Source organism: Littorina saxatilis, linkage group LG3 (assembly GCF_037325665.1).
Source record: "Littorina saxatilis isolate snail1 linkage group LG3, US_GU_Lsax_2.0, whole genome shotgun sequence".
In the NCBI taxonomy this organism is placed as follows: Eukaryota; Metazoa; Mollusca; class Gastropoda; order Littorinimorpha; family Littorinidae; genus Littorina; species Littorina saxatilis.
This window is the reverse complement of record NC_090247.1, coordinates 58,414,093-58,434,433: the sequence shown is the minus strand read 5'-3', so window position 1 is coordinate 58,434,433 and position 20,341 is coordinate 58,414,093. Positions and strand designations below refer to the sequence as shown.

The following is a 20,341-nucleotide window of genomic DNA, read 5'->3' as shown; positions in this document are numbered from 1 at the left end:
ACTGACTGTGTGATGATATCTTCTGCTATTGGTCTGTTTCGACAGTGATATCAAAATCGAGACCGGAGGTCTCGATTTTGATATCACTGTCTCAACAGACCATAGCAGAAGATATCATCACACAGTCCGTCAATATTGGGTAAGATTGCACAAAAATTAAGCCCACATCTGTCACCTGGCGGACCTCAGTTCAAATCGCTGATCCTTTTGAGAACGACTGTCAGTGTTAAATCGGATCTGTTACAGCCCTTATTCTTCCAGGCAAGAATACGGGAACAACTGCTGAACATTCCTGGCTCAGCTTACTTGCAGTTTCCGCCGGAAATACTGGCGATGGATGGCTTGCATCCAGGAAGAGTCGTGGTGATGGTATTATTGTTCTCTATGCTGAGTACTTGCTTGCTTTTGTGCTGCTTCCCCTTCGTCACACACGGAAGAAACAGTCGAGCGAATTCTTGACGAAATCGGTTCCCACTGTAAAAACACGAGAGAAGAACATATGGATACTACTATAAATAATTATTCTTTACTGTGTCAGAGCTGGCAATCAGCCCGGCCATCAGATCAGAATCACTGCAAGAATATGCATAACTATATAGGCTATTATGACTTCTCGTAGTCCAAGATATCATTACTGAGCTTATTATCCAAACTACCTCAGCATAAAAACGTTTCTTATGGCGAACAATGACCTTCATGAGACACTAGAGACAGGTGGACGACCTACCTGAGACAGTAGAGACAGAAGTTGATGGCGTGGTTGGTGTAGGCGACGTTGTTGAGGATGGTGCGGACAAGGTGGAAGACGGCCTGCTCGTGGATGGTGGTCCTGAACCACACGTACCTCTCCACCACGATCAGAATCGACATCGGGCCCACCAGCAGCAAGAACGTACACGTCACCAATAGCAGCATCACCGTCACCTGGCGACTGACGTCACTAGCACTCTGTCAATATCATGATTTGTAATAACTTTCACAAGTTTTTATTCACTACAAGTTTGGTAACAAGGTCTATAATTATGTGATGATAATTAAGCTTCTGGTTAAACGAAGGGAAAGCCAATCAGGCTGTTTGTTTGATATGTGGAACCATATCGCGACATTGGATTGGTTTTTCCGATGACAACAATTGTAAACAATCACTCTCATAGACCGAATCATTGCTAATAATTACCGCAACGACTCATGGTCAATTTGCACTAAGCTCTACAATCGAAATACGCACAACAAAAATTCGTTGGCCTCGATGGATTAAGATGAACCAGATGTGCATGGCAAAACTAAAAGTCGCGTAAAGCGAAATAACAACATTTAGTCAAGCTGTCGAACTCACAGAATGAAACTGAACGCACTGCATTTTTTCACCAAGACCGCATACTCGTAGTAGTTTCGTCAGTCCACCGCTCGTGGCAAAGGCAGTGAAATCGACAAGCCAGAATAGTGCGGTAATGGTCGCGCTGAGTAGGATAACACGCTTTTGTGTATCTCTATTCTTTTTAGCGTACTGACTTTGTTTTTAATCCAAACATATCATATGTATATGTTTTTGGAATCAAGGACCGACAAGGAATAAGATGAAATTGTTTCTAAATCGATTTCGGACAATTAATTTTAATTATAATTTTCATATTTTTAATTTTCAGAGCTTGTTTGTAATCCAAATATAACTTATGTATATGTTTTTGGAATCAGAAAATGACGACGAATAAGATGAAATTGTTTTTGGATCGTTTAAACAATTTTGTTTTTAATGACAAGTTTCCGATTTTTAATGACCAAATTCATTAACTATTCTTCAAGCGACCAAGCTGAAATGCAATACCAAAGTCCGGTATTCGTCGAAGATTGCTTTGCCAAAATTTCAATCAATTTGATTGAAAAATGAGGGTGTGACAGTGCCGCCTCAACTTGTACAAAAAGTCGGATATGACGTCATCAAAGACATTTATCGAAAAAATTTGACCCACTCCCACAAAAGGATAACAAAGTGTCATTTTTGACATTTGAACTTTTTGGTATCCCTTAAAAGTGCAGATAACCAGCTTTCAGATGGTCTTTACTACAAGTGTCTAATGTTTAGCATTGATGAGATATAGCGATTTAAAGGTTGCTCAAACTCAAGCGGCCATTTTGAGAAAAGCCGGTGTGAAGGTCTCTGGAGTAAATTTGCAAAAAATCCCTTGCAACAGGTTTTTAGTTTAACTTCTAGAGCTTAAAGTGACTGATAATGGTTAAATGTAAACTTTTCTTCAAAATGCATCACAAAAAATAAAAATAAGATTTGTTTTAAGTAAAAAAAGCGAAAAAAGAAATAATTATATAGGGGTTAAAAGGGTGCTTATTTCGCATCTGCAGTGCAATAAAACCTCATTTTTATTATATTACCAAAGCGAACCTGAAATTGATATTTACAGAATAGATATAACATTTGGTAGAGTGCAGAAATGCAAAAATCTCAAGATCCAAAATGTTGGCCATGGCTCAGGTTTATTGCTGTTATCTCTGTTCATCCTCTGCAACTTTGTTATCCTTTTGTTGGATATCCTTTTTGTTTTTAATGAAAACAATATCATTCCCAGGAACTCTCATGTCAAATTTCAAAGTAGTTTAGTCTGAATCGCTCTACACACACACACACAGACAGACAGACAGACACACACACATACACCACGACCCTCGTCTCGATTCCCCCTCTATGTTAAAACATTTAGTCAAAACTTGACTAAATGTAAAAAAAGAAAGAGAAAAAGATGAACCAGAAAAAGATAATTATGCTCCCGTCGCCCGATAAAAAAGCTGGTATGAATTGGTTTCATAACCACGCTTATGTTAATCAGCCAAATTTCATCAGCAAACCCAGCTATGTTGCACGTGCTTGTAGTCCAAACGCATAAAGTAAAGATGCTGGTCTTTCCGTGTAGACAGTGAGAGTATCACGCCAACAGCAGCAAAGCCAACACTATCCCTTGATGCAAAAAGCAGTGCTGTTTCAAGCGAGCAAGAATTGACCTTCCCAGAGGACAGGCGCAGTGGCTTGGTGGTAAGACGTCGGGCGCCTAATCGGGAGGTCGTGAGTTCGAATCCCGGTCGCTGCCGCCTGGTGGGTTAAGAGTGGAGATTTTTCCGATCTCCCAGGTCAACTTATGTGCAGACCTGCTAGTGACTTAACCCCCTTCGTGTGTACACACAAGCACAAGACCAAGTGCGCACGGAAAAGATCCTGTAATCCATGTCAGAGTTCGGTGGGTTATAGAAACACGATAATACCCAGCATGCCTCTCCCGAAATCGGCGTATGCTGCCTGCATGGCGGGGCAAAAACGGTCATACACGTTAAAATCCACTCGTGCTAAAACATGAGTGAACGTGGGAGTTTCAGCCCATGAACGAAGAAGAAGAAGAAGAAGACTCTCCCAGACAAACGCTGTCAGTGGCTAGCAAACAATAGTAACGGTTTTGGCTCAAAGTTTTTATCCAATATTGATCACAAAATGTCACGCAACATCAGTGTAACTGTGCACAATTTAAGACATATTGAGACAAAACGCTAATGACAAGAATTTCAAGGGCCTGGTTATTTTCTGTGCAGAGTGAGAATTTTGTGTTGGATTCTTCGTGTTTTTCTACTGCTTTAATGGGCTAAAACTCCAACGTCCACCCGCGTTTTTGCACGGGTGGGGTTATACGTGGCAGGACTGGGTGGCCGAGTGGTAACGCACTTGCGCTCGGAAACGAGAGGTTGCGAGTTCGACCCTGGGTCAGTGCGTTAGCAATTTTCTCCCCCCTTTCCTAACCTAGGTGGTGGGTTCAATTGCTAGTCTTTCGGATGAGACGAAAAACCGAGGTCCCTTCGTGTACACTACATTGGGGTGTGCACGTTAAAGATCCCACGATTGACAAAAGGGTCTTTCCTGGCAAAATTGTATAGGCATAGATAAAAATGTCCACCAAAATACCCGTATGACTTGGAATAATATGCCGTGAAAAGTAGGATATGCGCCGCAATGGCTGCAATCTGCTGGCCGATGTGAATGCGGGATGTTTTGTGTAAAACAATTCCATCTCACACGGCATAAATAAATCCCTGCGCCTTGAATATGTGCGCGATATAAATTGCATAAAAAAAAATAAAATAAATCCCTGCGCTTAGAACTGTACCCACGGAATACGCGCGATATAAGCCTCATATTGATTGATTGATTGATGGCATTTTCCCCCGCTATTAAGGCAGTCATATTGTATCTTCGGAGGAGTGTTGAATTAATTTCGCAATGACACCAGTGTCAATAGGCGAAATTAATTCAGCAAAAAAAGTCCACTCTGCGCACAGCCCGGCTGTTGAATGTTTTGTAAGGGGCAAATTACACCTGCGCAGAGTCAGCAGCACAGACGACGCACTGCAGATTATTGAGGTAATTCTTTTTTTCCAGCCCGCTACACGTGAAAAGAAAACAGGCCAAGTACTCGTCATAATCCCTATCGCAGCATGCAGCGCCGCTGACTCTGCGTAGGTAACATTTGCCCCTAAGTGTTCAAACTGAAGGATGCTTTGACCCCATGTAAAAGACATTTCAGAAACATATCTGTGCTGTTAATATTACAGTTACTACGAAATACTAATTCTATGTCATTATTAGACAACCTGTACATTGTGTTATGTCTGGCCGTCGCGATATAACCTTCGTGGTTGAAAACGACGTTAAACACCAAATAAAGAAAGAAAGTTATGTCTGGTTGAGATGCGTGAAGCCAATTGCTGTGTAAAAGGGTACTCTTGTCTCACAGAAAAACATGGACAGATCTTCGACGTTTGACATGATAGTTCACAGCGGTAGGAATGTATGCTTAAGTCCTGTTTGTTAATTACGATGCCTGAACAGACGTGCCAGCAACAACAAACGAAGACGAAAAAACCCCAAGGATGCCAACATCCCCTCATGACGATATAAAACACAAGTAAACCCCAAAGCTTGCTGGCGAAGACAACAATTTTGTGTGTTTGCCTCCCGTCGATTTTTCATTAATCACCAGAATACTTTTTTCGTGCTGCTTTCACGATAGATTTGTGTGTATATCGACGACATATACACATTTGATCTAATGTAAAGATTACGAGCAAACAAAAGGTCATAGTCCCTCTTGCTAATGAACAGTTCGTGAGGCGTTACGTTGGCGATACAGCATGGTACCAATTATCTTACTGCACAAAAGCCGTTGCTCCGATGCTGTGAAGAATATACACACCGTTGTTTCGATAATCTATGAAACAGTATTTGGAACAGAAAGTCGAAGCATGCAAAACTAATACTCAACTTTACATATCCAGACACGATTTCATAGCTTATTTATGACCGGCGCGGTTGGCCTAGTGGTAAGGCGTCCGCCCCGTAATTGGGAGGTCGTGGGTTCGAACCCCGGCCGTGTCATACCTAAGACTTTAAAATTGGCAATCTAGTGGCTGCTTTATGGCACCCGTGAATGTTTGTTTCTACGTAAACGTTTTGAGCAAATTAACATTTATACCAAATCAAGCTAGCAACCACTCAGCGATCGCTATAGCCGAATATTTCCGGTATTTGACATTAAAAAAGGAAAAAAAACCGAATACTTACTCACAAACCAGTCACACCTACCGTTTAAGATTATGCCTGGCAGCTATTTTCCCAAAACAAAATGTTATATTATCATATAATCACTGTGTTTTAAATTTGGTTTAAATGGTTTGACGGAAACACCGGTGTAACAGACCATTTTGGCCGCTAGTCAGTTTTGACTCGGGGGTCATTCTGGGCTAGTCAGTGTTGTACCCAGCTCAGGATGATCCCTCAGTCAAAACTGACCCCCCGGTCAAATAAGCGGCGGTCAAAATAGGCTAATACACCGGGTTTGGACAATGGTTAATACAATCACTGAACCAACACAGCATCACACATATTTCAATTAAGTTATCCCACGGTGGGGATGCGTTGCGCCGACATACCTATATACCCAGACAGTTGTTACGCCACACAGTGTTATACTAGAAGCTCGTATTGGGTATGCTGACTTAGAGTAAATTATCTCGAGCACTTTGTCAAAGTTACAATCGAAATACTCGTGTAATATCAACCGAGATATGTATGTTCTTAAAAGAGCATTGGGTCGATGTACTGTAAATGTACCTTTTTGTTGTCAATAATACATCGTTCCAATAACCTACAATTTTTTAAATTTTTTTTATTTTGAATTTTGGAACGTTAGCAGTTTTTTGGATTTTGATTTCGAGATATGTTTTGTATATCCGGTGTTACAACTGTCTGGGCACGAAAATCGGAGTAATGTGTATCAGGGATGGCCAAATCTGAACATTTTAACTCGCCAGGCGAGTAACTTCAAGAAAGTTACTAGCCCGCCAGAAATTTCGCTGGCCCGGTACATACCACAGTTGCTGCATCTGCAGTGTTTACGTGGCTTTGAAACTCGATATTACAACCAGAAGTGTTGTATTTGACAAGAATTTTCACTGACCAGCCGGGCGAGTTGCCAGGCAGTTTCTACTAGCCCGACGGATTTTTTACTCGCCCCTGGCGATCGGGCGGACGATTTGGCCATCCCTGTGTATCCTTTACCTGTTCCGCCGAGCCGCTCGTGCCCCTGAACTTCTGTGCGGATCTCATCTGCAGCACAATGAGCACGTTCAACACGGAAACTGTCAGCAGGGGGATGTAGCAGTACACAGCGCCATCTATCCACGGCCACACTTTGAACAGGAAAAACTCGTTGGTTGGACCGTCGGGGGCACAGACCTCAGTCTGCAAAAGAGATGAGTTAGAAAACAAGAAAGGAAGTGTGGAAAGAGTGAATGCTTTATGTCCTGCAGGCTAAATATTTCGCCTCTTAAGGACAAGACATGGGTAATATGATTCGAGTTTTACGCCCTCATGGCTTTTGACGAGATACATAAGTGTATGCGTGTTTGGGTGGTATCAGCCATCTGCACTCATGGCAGAATGACCGAGGTCTTAAACGTGCCATTGTGGTGACACGAGGGTGGGACATGGCTTCCGTCTCTGGGTCTGCACATAAAGTTGACCCGTGTCCGTCCCGGCCCGAAATTCAAATCTGCGACCTTCCGATCACAAGTCCAGTGATCTACCAACTGAGCTACCGAGCCCCCAAAAAGAAAGTGTGTTTAAGGAATGTTTGTTTATAGACAAAAAAATCATTCATCAATACGTCAACCTACTGGTATATATATTGGCTGGATATAATACTGAGACCGTCAAAGGAACAAGAGCTTAGCTCAGTAAGTCGTTGACTTATCTCAATTTACATAGCGAGACTGAGTCGGGGAAAAGATATTGTGAGGTATATTAGTAAGAGGGGTCGGCGTTGGAGAACACATCAAAGAAAAACAAGTCGCGTAAGGCGAAATTACTACATTTAGTCAAGCTGTGGAACTCACAGAATGAAACTGAACGTACTCCGCCGCTAGTGCAAAAGGCAGTGAAAGTGACGAGCCTGTTTGGCGCAGTAGCGATTGCGCTGTGCTTCATAGCACGCTTTACTGTACCTCTCTTCGTTTTAACTTTCTGAGCGTGTTTTTAATCCAAACATATCATATCTATATGTTTTTGGAATCAGGAACCGACAAGGAATAAGATGAAATAGTTTTTAAAACGATTTCGGAAATTTAATTTTGATCATAATTGTTATATTTTTAATTTTCAGAGCTTGTTTTTAATCCAAATATAACATATGTATATGTTTTTGGAATCAGAAAATGACGAAGAATAAGATGAAATTGTTTTTGGATCGTTTAATAAAAAAATAATTTTAATTACAAGTTTCCGATTTTTAATGACCAAACTCACTCATTAGTTTTTAAGCCACCAATCTGAAATGCAATACCAAACCCCGGCCTTCGTCGAAGATTGCTTTGCCAAAATTTAAATCAATTTAATGGAAAAATGAGGGTGTGACAGTGCCGCCTCAACTTTTACAAAATGCCGGATATGACGTCATCAAAGGTATTTATCGAAAAAAAAAAAACATCCGGGGATATCAAACCCAGGAACTCTCATGTCAAATTTCATAAAGATCGGTCCAGTAGTTTAGTCTGAACGCTCTACACACACACACACACACACAGACAGACAGACACACACACACACACAGACACACATACACCACGACCCTCGTCTCGATTCCCCCCTCTATGTTAAAACATTTAGTCAAAACTTGACTAAATGTAAAACAAGTCGCGTAAGGCGAAAATACAACATTTAGTCAAGTAGCTGTCGAACTCACAGAATGAAACTGAACGCAATGCAACGCAGCAAGACCGTATACTCGTAGCATCGTCAGTCCACCGCGCACGGCAAAGGCAGTTAAATTGACAAGAAGAGCGGGGTAGTACTTGCGCTGAGAAGGATAGCACGCTTTTCTGTACCTCTCTTTGTTTTAACTTTCTGAGCGTGTTTTTAATCCAAACATATCATATCTATATGTTTTTGGAATCAGGAACCGACAAGGAATAAGATGAAAGTGTTTTTAAATTGATTTCGAAAATTTAATTTTCATATTAATTTTTATATATTTAATTTTCAGAGCTTGTTTTTCATCCAAATATAACATATTTATATGTTTTTGGAATCAGCAAATGATGGAGAATAAGATGAACGTAAATTTGGATCATTTTATAAAAAACATATTTTTTTTTACAATTTTCAGATTTGTAATGACCAAAATCATTAACTAGATTTTAAGCCACCAAGCTGAAATGCAATACCAAAGTCGGGGCTTCGTCGAACATTACCTGACAAAAATTTCAACCAATTTGGTTGAAAAATGAGGGCGTGACAGTGCCGCCTCAACTTTCACGAAAAGCCGGATATGACGTCATCAAAGACATTTATCAAAAAAATGAAAAAAAAACGTTCGGGGATTTCATACCCAGGAACTCTCATGTCAAATTTCATAAAGATCGGTCCAGTAGTTTAGTCTGAATCGCTCTACACACACACACACAGAGACACACACACACACGCACATACACACACACATACACCACGACCCTCGTCTCGATTCCCCCCTCGATGTTAAAACATTTAGTCATAACTTGACTAAATGTAAAAAAGGAAACAGACATCTAAATTTACCTTAAATATTTCATAACATTTAGTCAAGTTATGACTAAATGTTTTAACATAGAGGGGGGAATCGAGACGAGGGTCGTGGTGTATGTGTGTGTGTGTGTGTGTGGTGTGTGTGTGTGTGTGTGTGTTAATGTGTGTGTGTGTGTGCGTGCGTGCGTGTAGAGCGATTCAGACCAAACTACTGGACCGATCTTTATGAAATTTGACATGAGAGTTCCTGGGTATGAAATCCCCGAACGTTTTTTTCATTTTTTTCATAAATGTCTTTGATGACGTCATATCCGGCTTTTCGTGAAAGTTGAGGTGGCATTGTCACGCCCTCATTTTTTAACCAAATTGGTTGAAATTTTTGTCAAGTAATGTTCGACGAAGCCCGGACTTCGGTATTGCATTTCAGCTTGGTGGCTTAAAATTTAATTAATGACTTTGCTCATTAAAAATCTGAAAATTATAAAAAAAACATTTTTTTTTATATAACCATCCAAATTTACGTTCATCTTATTCTCCATCATTTGCTGATTCCAAAAACATATAAATATGTTATATTTGGATTAAAAGCAAGCTCTGAAAATTAAATATATAAAAATTATGATCAAAATTAAATTTTCGAAATCAATTTAAAAACACTTTCATCTTATTTCTTGTCGGTTCCTGATTCCAAAAACATATAGATATGATATGTTTGGATTGAAAACACGCTTAGAAAGTTAAAACGAAGAGAGGTACAGAAAAGCGTGCTATCCTTCTCAGCGCAACTACTACCCCGCTCTTCTTGTCAATTTCACTGCCTTTGCCATGAGCGGTGGACTGACGATGCTACGAGTATACGGTCTTGCTGCGTTGCATTGCGTTCAGTTTCATTCTGTGAGTTCGACAGCTACTTGACTAAATGTTGTATTTTCGCCTTACGCGACTTGTTTTTTTTTTTTACCTGACAACGACGGTTTCCTACGCACAACACCATCATTACGTCCTCCTGATTGACACCTACATTAATGACGTCATTATTCCTACATACACGTCACTAAAACGATATCCTTGTGACGTCTATCAACACACATACACATCACTAAAAACGTATCTTAGTGACGAGTATCTTCATAATTATAACCATGTCAGTGAGAACATACCTTATTGACGTGTATCTACATACAACTACGTCTCTAAAAGCGTGCCTTACTGACGTCTATCTGCACACATACACTTCACTAAGACCAAACCTTCATGACGTATAATTACACGCATACACGTCACTGAGGACATACCTTCACGACGTGTATCTACATACAAGCACGTCATTAAGTACATACCGGTAACCCCCATGACGTTTATTTGCACACACGCATCACAAAGAGCATATATACTCATGATGTCTATCTACGTACAATGACAATGTATACACGACGCTAAGTGCATACCTTCAGGACGTCATTCCAGACCATCTTCCTGAGGATGAGGTTGTGAAAGTTGACGGCGACGACGATGACACACATAACCACCACCGTTGTCCTGGCCCTGCGCGGAGTGCACCAGCCACTGGCCTTGAGCGGGAACCTGTTCGATGACAATGGCTATGAAAGTGACAATGACCATCACATTGATATTCACGATGACAATGACACTGACCATGCCCATAAAAACAACAATGAAAAAGTCAAAGACAGTAACAGTGACGATGAAGATACCAACGACAATGACAATACACATCACAGTGATAGTGACGAAAGTAGTAGCAATGAAAATAATAAAGATGAAAATAAAAATTACTTGACAAAGACGATGAAATTGAAGATGACAATGCCAATGAAGATGACATTGATAATGACAATAAAAATGACAATGACAGTGACAATAACGACGACAGCGGCAGTGACATTGACGATGACAATGACCATGATAATAACAATAACCATCATAATAACAATGACATTATCAATCACAATGATCATGACCATAACAATGACCACACGAATAACACACAGACACTAATAATGACAATGACAAAGACCATAACCATGACGATAACAATAAAAAGACAATGACAATGACAGTGCCAAAGTAGATGTCAGTTACAATGACATTAGCAAGTCTTTACGAGGGTAATATAATAATAGTTATGTGTTCTGCTTTTTCACACCTGGTCTAGTGGGTCAAAAGAATCAACACCACAGAATAAAAGCAAAAACATACAACGCATGCAGGATGTTCTTAACAAAGGTACCTTTTTCTATTTGCTCCTAATTTCTTTTGTCGAAATTTTTGTTTCATTATCTGATCAAGCACAGAAGAGACCTTTCTTTCTTTCTTTATTTGGTGTTTAACGTCGTTTTCAACCGTTCAAGGTTATATCGCGACGGGGAAAGGGGCGGGGGGGATGGGATAGAGCCACTTGTTAATTGTTTCTTGTTCACAAAAGCACTAATAAAAAAATTGCTCCAGGGGCTTGCAACGTAGTACAATATATGACCTTACTGGGAGAATGCAAGTTTTCAGTACAAAGGACTTAACATTTCTTACATACCGCCTGACCAAAATCTTTACAAACATTGACCATATTCTATACAAGAAACACTTAACAAGGGTAAAAGGAGAAACAGAATCCGTTAGTCGCCTCTTACGACATGCTGGGGAGCATCGGGTAAATTCTTCCCCCTAACCCGCGGGGGGCACAGAAGAGACCTGGCCATATGGGTTTCTGACTGGTAGTACCATAATGTATGTAATCTGAATTGATAACTTCATGAACTGTCATTTATCTTTTATATTTCACCTGAAAATTCGGAAAAAAATACGGCTAAACAAAACCTCGGGAGCAAAATAAAAAAATCGGTACATTTTTGTGGGACATCCTCATATATTATATGTACCGAATGGCCAGATATCGCTCTAACGTCATGCCCATCATGACGATGACGTTGTAGTGGATGGAGAAGTAGAGCAGGAAGTAGACCAGACCGCACGTGCCGTGACGTAGCGTCTCGTGACCCGGGAATTTTCGCACGAGGAAGAGGATGTTGACCACCTGCACCAGCGAGTCGGACACGGAGAGGGCGGCCATGTACACTGAGGTGGAGCTACCCGACAGGCGGGGGGACAGGAGCACGCAGAACGACAGCATGTTGCCTAGGATACCCAGGCCTGTGTGGGGAGTGACGTCATCATCATTGTCATCAGCATCATCATCATCATCATCATCATCATCATCAGCAGCAGCAGCAGCAGCTGCAGCAGCAGCAGCAGCAGTATCGTCGTCGTCATTGTCGTCGTCGTCATTGTCGTCGTCGTAATCATCATCATGATCAGCAGCAGCAGCAGCAGCAGCATCGTCGTCGTCATTGTCGTCGTCGTAATCAGTATCATCATCATCATCATCATCATCATCATCATCATCATCATCATCATCATCATCATCATCATCATCATCATCATCATCATCATCATCATGGCAATATTCGACACCGTCGTCGTCATCTTACTTCACGTAAGAATTGTCCAAAAAATGGATATTGTATTAATTAGTGTGTGTAGTCAACCGACGAGAGAGTAGATGGACAGAAGGCACACATCGACTGTTCGCCGGCTGAGAGACCGATGCTACGTGCTGCTCCTCCAAGCTGTCGTTTCAAGCTAAGCATATCATTCGCCCTTTTGGAGAGTCAGACAAGATAGAATCTCGTCCACGCCAAGAGCGTCGAGCGTTGTACGAAGGGACAATTTATATAGTACCAGATACACGAAGGTCACAGCCATGAAGCATGTTCCGGCGGCAACGGTAAGCCAGTTCTTGTATTCGACATTGCTTCTACCTGTATGATTATACATTTTCAAACGTGGAAAAAGGCAAAATGCTTTCTTTGGTACATTGCAATGTCCCCAGTGGAAAAACTGGGAACCAAATGAACATGCATACTGGCACAATGGCTGTATTCTCCATCATGTTTTTGAGCTTCTGGGTTACTATACAGTTGCAAGGATGTGAATAGCTTAATTGCTCTATTGTACATATAATGTATACATGTTCATGTATTAGACTAAAGAACTAGTTCAGAGCAACTATCTTTCAAGCTTGTGCTCTCTGTGGGCTTCATTTTCATTTTTTTTGAATTTAACAAAGATTTTTATTTCTCAGTAATCTGAGCGTGCCCCCTTTCTTTCTGTTTGCGTAGAGTTCCAAAGATTTGTACAAAGAGTGAATGACTGTGTTCCAAAGATTTGCGCAAAGAAAAATCCAATGATAAATTTCCAAAGACTTGTGCAAAAAGCGAACCATCTTATTCTGTGCTTCTCAGCTTCAGTTTTACTATCAGGGTCACCTAATGGCGAGAGTGTTTCGTGACACGCCGTGTTTTACCCTTCCACGTGGAAAGCATGGTGTCGTCTTTGAGGGCGTGCGTGCTGAGTATGTTTGTGTTTGCAGGGCCGAGGTGCACGAGAAATGTACCATCCGGGTGGGAGCCAGTCGTGTGTTGGCTCCGCCTCGGATTGGTTGAAATTGAGATTCAGTGTTGTGATTTCAACGAATCAGACCCCGCGGTTTGTTCTCACCCATTGGGGTGCCAATCACTTTTGGGTTGTGCACCATCTGCACAGGTCCCCGGACTTTTGCTGGAAACTCAGAATCTTGACTGTGCGCGTGTCTCTTTGAACTGCACAACTTGATTGTACGATTCGATCCGCTTAGAATATTAACGGCCAGTAAACGTTGACCCTGGAAAATACAGAAAATGTGCCGTGCCTGGGGGTCAAACCCAGGCAAACAGCAACGAACTGTTGACAAAGCCATCGTACTCCCGAATAAGCTACGGACTCACCCTAAATGATCGAGTCCCAAACATCTGTGCAAAGAAAGTAAAATCGAGTTCTAAGGATTTCTAAAAAGAGCAAATGACCGAGCTCTAAAGATTTGTGTTTCGAGAAACGGCCGAGCTCCAAGGATTTGTGTTTCGAGAAACGGCCGAGCTCTAAAGATTTGTGCTTTGAGCAAATGACTGAGTTTTAAAGATTTGTGCTTCGAGCAAATGACTGAGTTTTAAAGATTTGTGCTTCGAGCAAATGACCGAGTTCCAAAGAAATGTGGTTCCAGTTTTGACCGAGTTCCAAGGATTTGCGCTTCGAGAAAAGATCGAGTTTCAGAGATATGTGCTTTGAGCCAATGACCGAGTTCCAAAGATTTGTGCTTTGAGCAAATGACCGAGTTCCAAGGATTTACGCTTTGAGAAAAGGTCGAGTTCCAAAGATTTAGCTTCGAGCAAATTGTCGAGATCTAAAGATTGAGACACATTCGCGAACACAGCTGGCAAAAACTGACGGAGCGCATACAATTCACAAAAGGAGACTCACCAGCACAGATGGGTACGTAGATGAAATCAATCCACATCGCGACACGAAACTCCAACAGATGTGACAGGCGTGAGTCAGTGGAGAGGTACAAGTCTGGGGCATTTTCAGCATCCACTGTCGACACCAGCAATCCCATTGCTGACGTCACTGTGCTTAAGTCAGAGCCGTTCAGTGTCATAGCCATTTTCAGGTATGTAAATGTTTATTAATGTCAGTAAAAAAAAATATTGAAAGGTTTCCCAACCGAAAATGAAGTTGTTTTCCAATCTTCAAGATTTCTGTACAATCGGATTCTTTCCTTGAAGTGAATAGTGATAGTTCATGCCGGAACAAATGCACGCTAGTCACAGATGCCGTATTAGGTATAGTTTATTTTCATACAAACTCACTCATTTGTTAGCATGCTGGAAAATCATGTGATTCATAAAACGCTCTAACGGCTGTCCTTTTCTATTTTTCTAAATTTCTGTTGATTCTTTTTGTTTTTCTTTCCTTAATTACACTCAGTCCTTGGTTAACGCCTATCGACATAATACTCTTATAATAATAAAATAAATAAATGTGTGTGTATGTGTGTGTGTGTGTGTGTGTGTGTGTGTGTGTGTGTGTGTGTGTGTACGTGTGTGTGTGTATGTGCGTGCGCGCGTGTGAAAATGTGCGTCGGTTAATGGGCGCGTGTGCGCGTGAGATTGTGCATGTATGTGTCTGTGTGTGCCTTAGCGATTGTTTGTCAGTGAGTGTGTGCGCGACTGTGTGTGTGTTTGTGTGTGAATATGTGCGTACTGGCGAGTATGTGTGTGTGAGTGTGTGTACTGTATGTGTGTGTGTGTGTGTGTGTGTGTGTGTGTGTGTGTGAGAGAGAGAGAGAGAGAGAGAGAGAGTGTGGGTGTGTGTGTGTGTGTGCCTATGTGTGTGTGTGTGTGTGTGTGTGTGTGTGTATGTGTGTGTGTGGCTCAAGTTTGTATACATAGAAAATCCCTAATTATTTCTCAGTCACGATAACTAGCAGGTAGAGAAGCTGGAAAAACATTTAAAGAGACACTGTCCATACACAGAAATTATCCCGTTTGCCAAATGGCTAGTATATTATTTCCAAGCTCGTAAAAAGATGGTCACTGGAGCGGAATCTGAAAGCATTTTGGGTAAAATTAAACATATTTTAGTTATTGTTTGATAATTAACGCGGATTGCCCGCTCCTGTTCAAAGATATTAACTCTTTCCGTCAACAGTAAGTTACGAACAAGCATTAATTAAACATAAAAGGCTGGTTTATTACGCGTTTGATTTTTTAGTAAGTCATGCAGTTACGTCCCTTGGGCAAGAAATAATGCTTGCGGAATCAATCAACTTCTAGGTAAAGTCTACTACTTATTTCTTGAATGTTGGTACATTTCTTTGGATTCCGAGACACTTTAAAGTTTGATATTGCCCGTTCTGAATTACACCGTTTGAATGTTTTGTTTTGCTTATGCATCTTCTGATGAAAACGGGGTCTAAATGGACTTCACGGTTAAGTTCATTTTCATCATTGAGGATTATGCAAGTTTAGGCATAAGGCCAACAAAAAAAAGGTCTGTTTACGGTAACATAGGCCAAACAAATAGGGTCGGTAGGTCGGAATTTCTTTTTTTTGTTTTCCAAAAAACCATATTTTTACGTTATTTTGCAAAAAAAACCAATAGATTTTTTTTTCTTTTTTTTTTCCCCAAATGCCAAAAAAAAGTCTAGGGTCGCGCGAAAAAAATAGGGTCGGTCGGGTTACCGTAAACAGACTATTTTTTTTTGTGCCTAAACACATGAACTTATTTTATTTGTGTGTGTGTCACAGGGCCTCTTTAAACTGAATCTGCTGTTTCAAGAGGGGCAAATATTGAAATTCAGTTTCTCTATAAACCAAATGATCAGAAAACAAATAACTCTTCGACTTCAAGGGGAAAAGAATCGATACTGACAATTATTTTTCGGGTTAGAGGGCTGTACACAGGCTTTCCAAAACGTCAGTACTAATGACTAAGCGACAGGAAAAATATACTTTTGATCCTTTTGTGTGTGGGTGGCCTCGGTGAGTGGGATTTTGTGTCTGTGTGTGTGTGAGTGCGTGTGTGTGTGTGTGCGCGCGCGTGAGCGTGTGTGCGTATGTGTGTGTGTGTGTGTATGTGCGCGCGTGTGCGTATGTGTGTGTGTTTGTGTGTGTGTGTTTGTGTGTGTGTGTATGTGTGTGTTTGTGTGTGTGCTCGCGTGTACGTGTGAGAGTTTGTGTGTGTGTGTGTGTGTGTGTGTGTACGCGCGCGCGCGTGTGTGTGTGTTTGTGTGCTTTTGTGAAAGGGCGTGTGCGCGCGTACATGCGTGAACGCATGCGTGCGTATATAGCCTCGCACGTACTTGCTTGCGCTAATCAAATATTTGTACTACGTGACGTAAGCTATCCATCTAAGAAATAGGGCCAAAGATTTCCAGTAATGATTGCAGGAGTTATATAATGGATTGTACATCGCCAATTATACATTAGAAATACGCTAAAGAATTCGTAGCAAATACTTTCAGATAAGATTTGTCACGCAGTCGCTCGTAATGCGTTAATACGACTGTGCATACCGCCAGTTGCAGGATGTATGTGTCTGTGGATGCTTGTACTTCTTACCTCGATTGCAGTTTGGAAGCGATTCTGTTTTGTCCCTTTTCCTTCTGGCTCTCTTTTATTTAAAATCTTGGATTTAACATGAGGGATATGTTGAAAATAATAAATAACACACACACACACACACACACACACACACACACACACACACACACACACACACACACACACACACACACACACACCAATGAAAACAGCCACTCAGATCAAATTATAAAGCGTGGTTCCATTTATTCGAAAAACCGGCCAAAAAATCATCAAAATACAAATGCAGCATTTTCAAAGACTTGAGTATTTTTTCAAAAGCCTTGTAGGTGTATCAACTTTTCCTCTGACCAAAACAATTGACTATAATTCTGGTATAAAACCACTTAGTCTGAAGTGGATCTAAATACCAAGTTAACGTATGAGTCAGTTATTTGGTTTCATTTAAAATCATTCAAGTGACTTGTAATTGTTAGGATTGGGAGCCTTTCAGACATTTTGAGAATTTGTAGGGATAGTCAGCATAACAGTTTTCACACCTGAACATAACTGTGATCTGAGGTTCCATGGCTTGATTATGCTTTCCGATAAAACAAATATTTACCCGGCCCTATAACTTTCAATTACAAAGCAGCAATCAGACAGAAATATTTCACAGGAAACAGCAAAAAACACCTATATTCTATAAAAAAAAAAAAAATTCAAATGCATTTCAAAGAACTATGATGACCTTTTTGTTTTTGTAACATTTTAGAGTAGATTGGCTAAAGCAGTTTGTTCAAAGCAACCACAGACATCAACAAAATACTAGTGTAGTCTAAATCTACAGTAAAGCAAAACAAATACTTTGAAAAGTGCAAGCAAAAATGCAAAACAAGATCTAGGAATGTACATAACTGCTATGAGGGTTACACAGATTTGCAATGTTTGTACAAAGCTTAAAGTGGATAACATGTGATTTTTCTACAGTTGTAATAGGGAACATGAGGAAATGTACACTGAAAGTCAATGAAAAAGGGGCAAAATGTTTTAAGTCGGGAATATTCAATCCGGACTCATTTGAGACCTTGATACTTTCAAACCTTACCTTCCAGCATGTTGACCTGCAGTTACACAAACAATGTACGAAACTACCGACAAATCCAGAAATGTGCTAAGTCTCACAACACATGACTTTTTTCCCAGTGTGAACACATAGAAGTAATTCAGGCTATATACAAAGATTAAAACTAGAATTGGCCAATGTATCCAAGGAAATTTGTAGAACATTGTAGGTATTAAAAGAAGAATAATTTGTTAAAAAGCAGCTGAAACGATGACAAAGTATGATGGTTTGGTTTTCAGGTAATAATTCCATATTTGCAAGCACCTTCAGTGAACAAAAATGAGTTACACATTTAAAAACATTGAAGGTAATCTGTATCTGAAATATACCATGTCTCTGAATTTTAAAAAGGTGTATAAGGTTAAAAGTATTCCATTCCAAAGAGTAGCAGTAATCAAAGGACGTCTTCATAAGTAGAACACGTCTTTGATGAAGTTGTAAATTTGAAATAAAGGCAAAACATGCTTTTATATGTAAAACAAGACATGAACAAAATGTATGGGACAGCTAAATATGTAAAATACTGCCTTGTTACCCCGAAACGACAATTCATGTAGAAAAAACAGTACACATTACAAAAGTATTTTTTTCATCCGAGTTAGGAATAGGTATGTCACCGTAGTCTACAAAAGTCTCGAGTGTTCCTTTTAAATGTTTTTTTTTAAACTTTTTATTTTTTTAAAAATGTTTACAAGTCGTTCTAATGATTGCCAATAGTTTTTGAGTAAATATAAACATCGGTGAGGATTGGGTGTGGGGTGGGGTGGGATGTGCTGTGGGTGATTTAAATGAGTTGACATACAACAATGGTCCATGAGCACACACTCACTAACAGGCACAATCTGCGTCATACCATGCATTCTTACCTGAATAAGTGAATATTAAGAAATTAAAGGGGAGTTCTGAAGTAGATGATGTCATTGAAAACAGCTGAAAAGAACTTTTGTGTGAAGTTTCTAGCCGACTAGGTACATTTTGATGTTTGTTACAATGGTTTGGAGAAATGAAAACAAATCAAGTCTTATAAAATTGTCAATGTTAAGTGTTATGTATTACTATTGCACATTTTTGTGAAACTATGACCAGAAAAGTAAAATTAGTACCAACTTTAGTCTGCAGAGGACAGAAGACACAAATATGTGATAGGAAAATTACTCAGTGGAACATTACTAATTGGAAAATTACTTTCCGTTCGTTGCTGCCAAAGTTGACAAATCTCATCGAAGGTAAAAAAATAAAAAATGTATAAAAATATTTGTTGGTAAATACACTACAGTTCAAATGCTGTATGGCTCAACTACTAGTTGATATTCTGTTCAGAATTTCAAAGTGGAACAAATGCCTTTCTAGGCATCACAACTCTATAAACTTTCAATTGCTAAAAGCTCGAGAACAGATCAATATAAATCACTAACACGCTAAAATATTTATACTGACCACAGACATACAAATACAAGTTTGTTAATTTCACTCAAGAATTCCAATACAAGGACAAATTTCCAATGAAGTTTCACGAGTTAAAACAAAATCGCTTGTGATACATTCAGACCAAATAAAATAATAACAGCAGAGCAGATAGAAGAATTTAACATAAAGAAATTGAAGAAATTGAAGGAAAATCCCTTTTCACTTTAGCAAAATAACGAACCAGGAATTTGAGCAAGAACATCAAACTGGGAAAAGAACGGGATCCGGAGTTTAAGGTATATACTTGTACATACAGGTACACACATCAAATGGATGGTAATGAAAAAAAGGTAGCAAGAGATCAAAAAAGTGTGATCTAGATGTACACATACATATTTACGTCGACCTCACAACCCGACAAGAAGTACATGGCTTTTCTCGAAACGCGTACAATACGCAAAACATCGGAAAACACAACATACACATCATTCCAATGAAGTTAAATCTTTATCTTCCGCATTCAAGGGACCATTGAACCTAAGTTCAGATGGTAATGAAATGCAAACTTGAAGAAAAACATACATTTATCTTTTGTACAGACGTGTAAAGAAACACAGAGAAACAAGAAAAAGTCATGGTATATTTTTCTGCTTTCCTGGATGTGTGTGTGTGTGTGTGTGTGTGTGTGTGTGTGTGTGTGTGTGTAAAGGCATTTCCTTACATATG

At 40.0% G+C, this 20,341-nt stretch overlaps 1 protein-coding gene across 1 annotated transcript; it reads right to left on the bottom strand.

Moving 5' to 3' along the window:
- Positions 1–143: 143 nt before the first annotated feature.
- Positions 144–14,789, bottom strand: LOC138962783 (probable G-protein coupled receptor B0563.6). The gene is made up of 6 exons (XM_070334741.1): positions 14,480–14,789; positions 12,007–12,277; positions 10,558–10,693; positions 6,611–6,793; positions 728–948; positions 144–474 (listed from the first exon to the last, which is right to left on the bottom strand). The coding sequence occupies exons 1-6, from the start codon at positions 14,661–14,663 to the stop codon at positions 303–305; spliced, it is 1,167 nt and encodes a 388-aa protein (XP_070190842.1). The 5' UTR covers positions 14,664–14,789; the 3' UTR covers positions 144–302.
- Between the last annotated feature and the right edge of the window lie 5,552 nt (positions 14,790–20,341).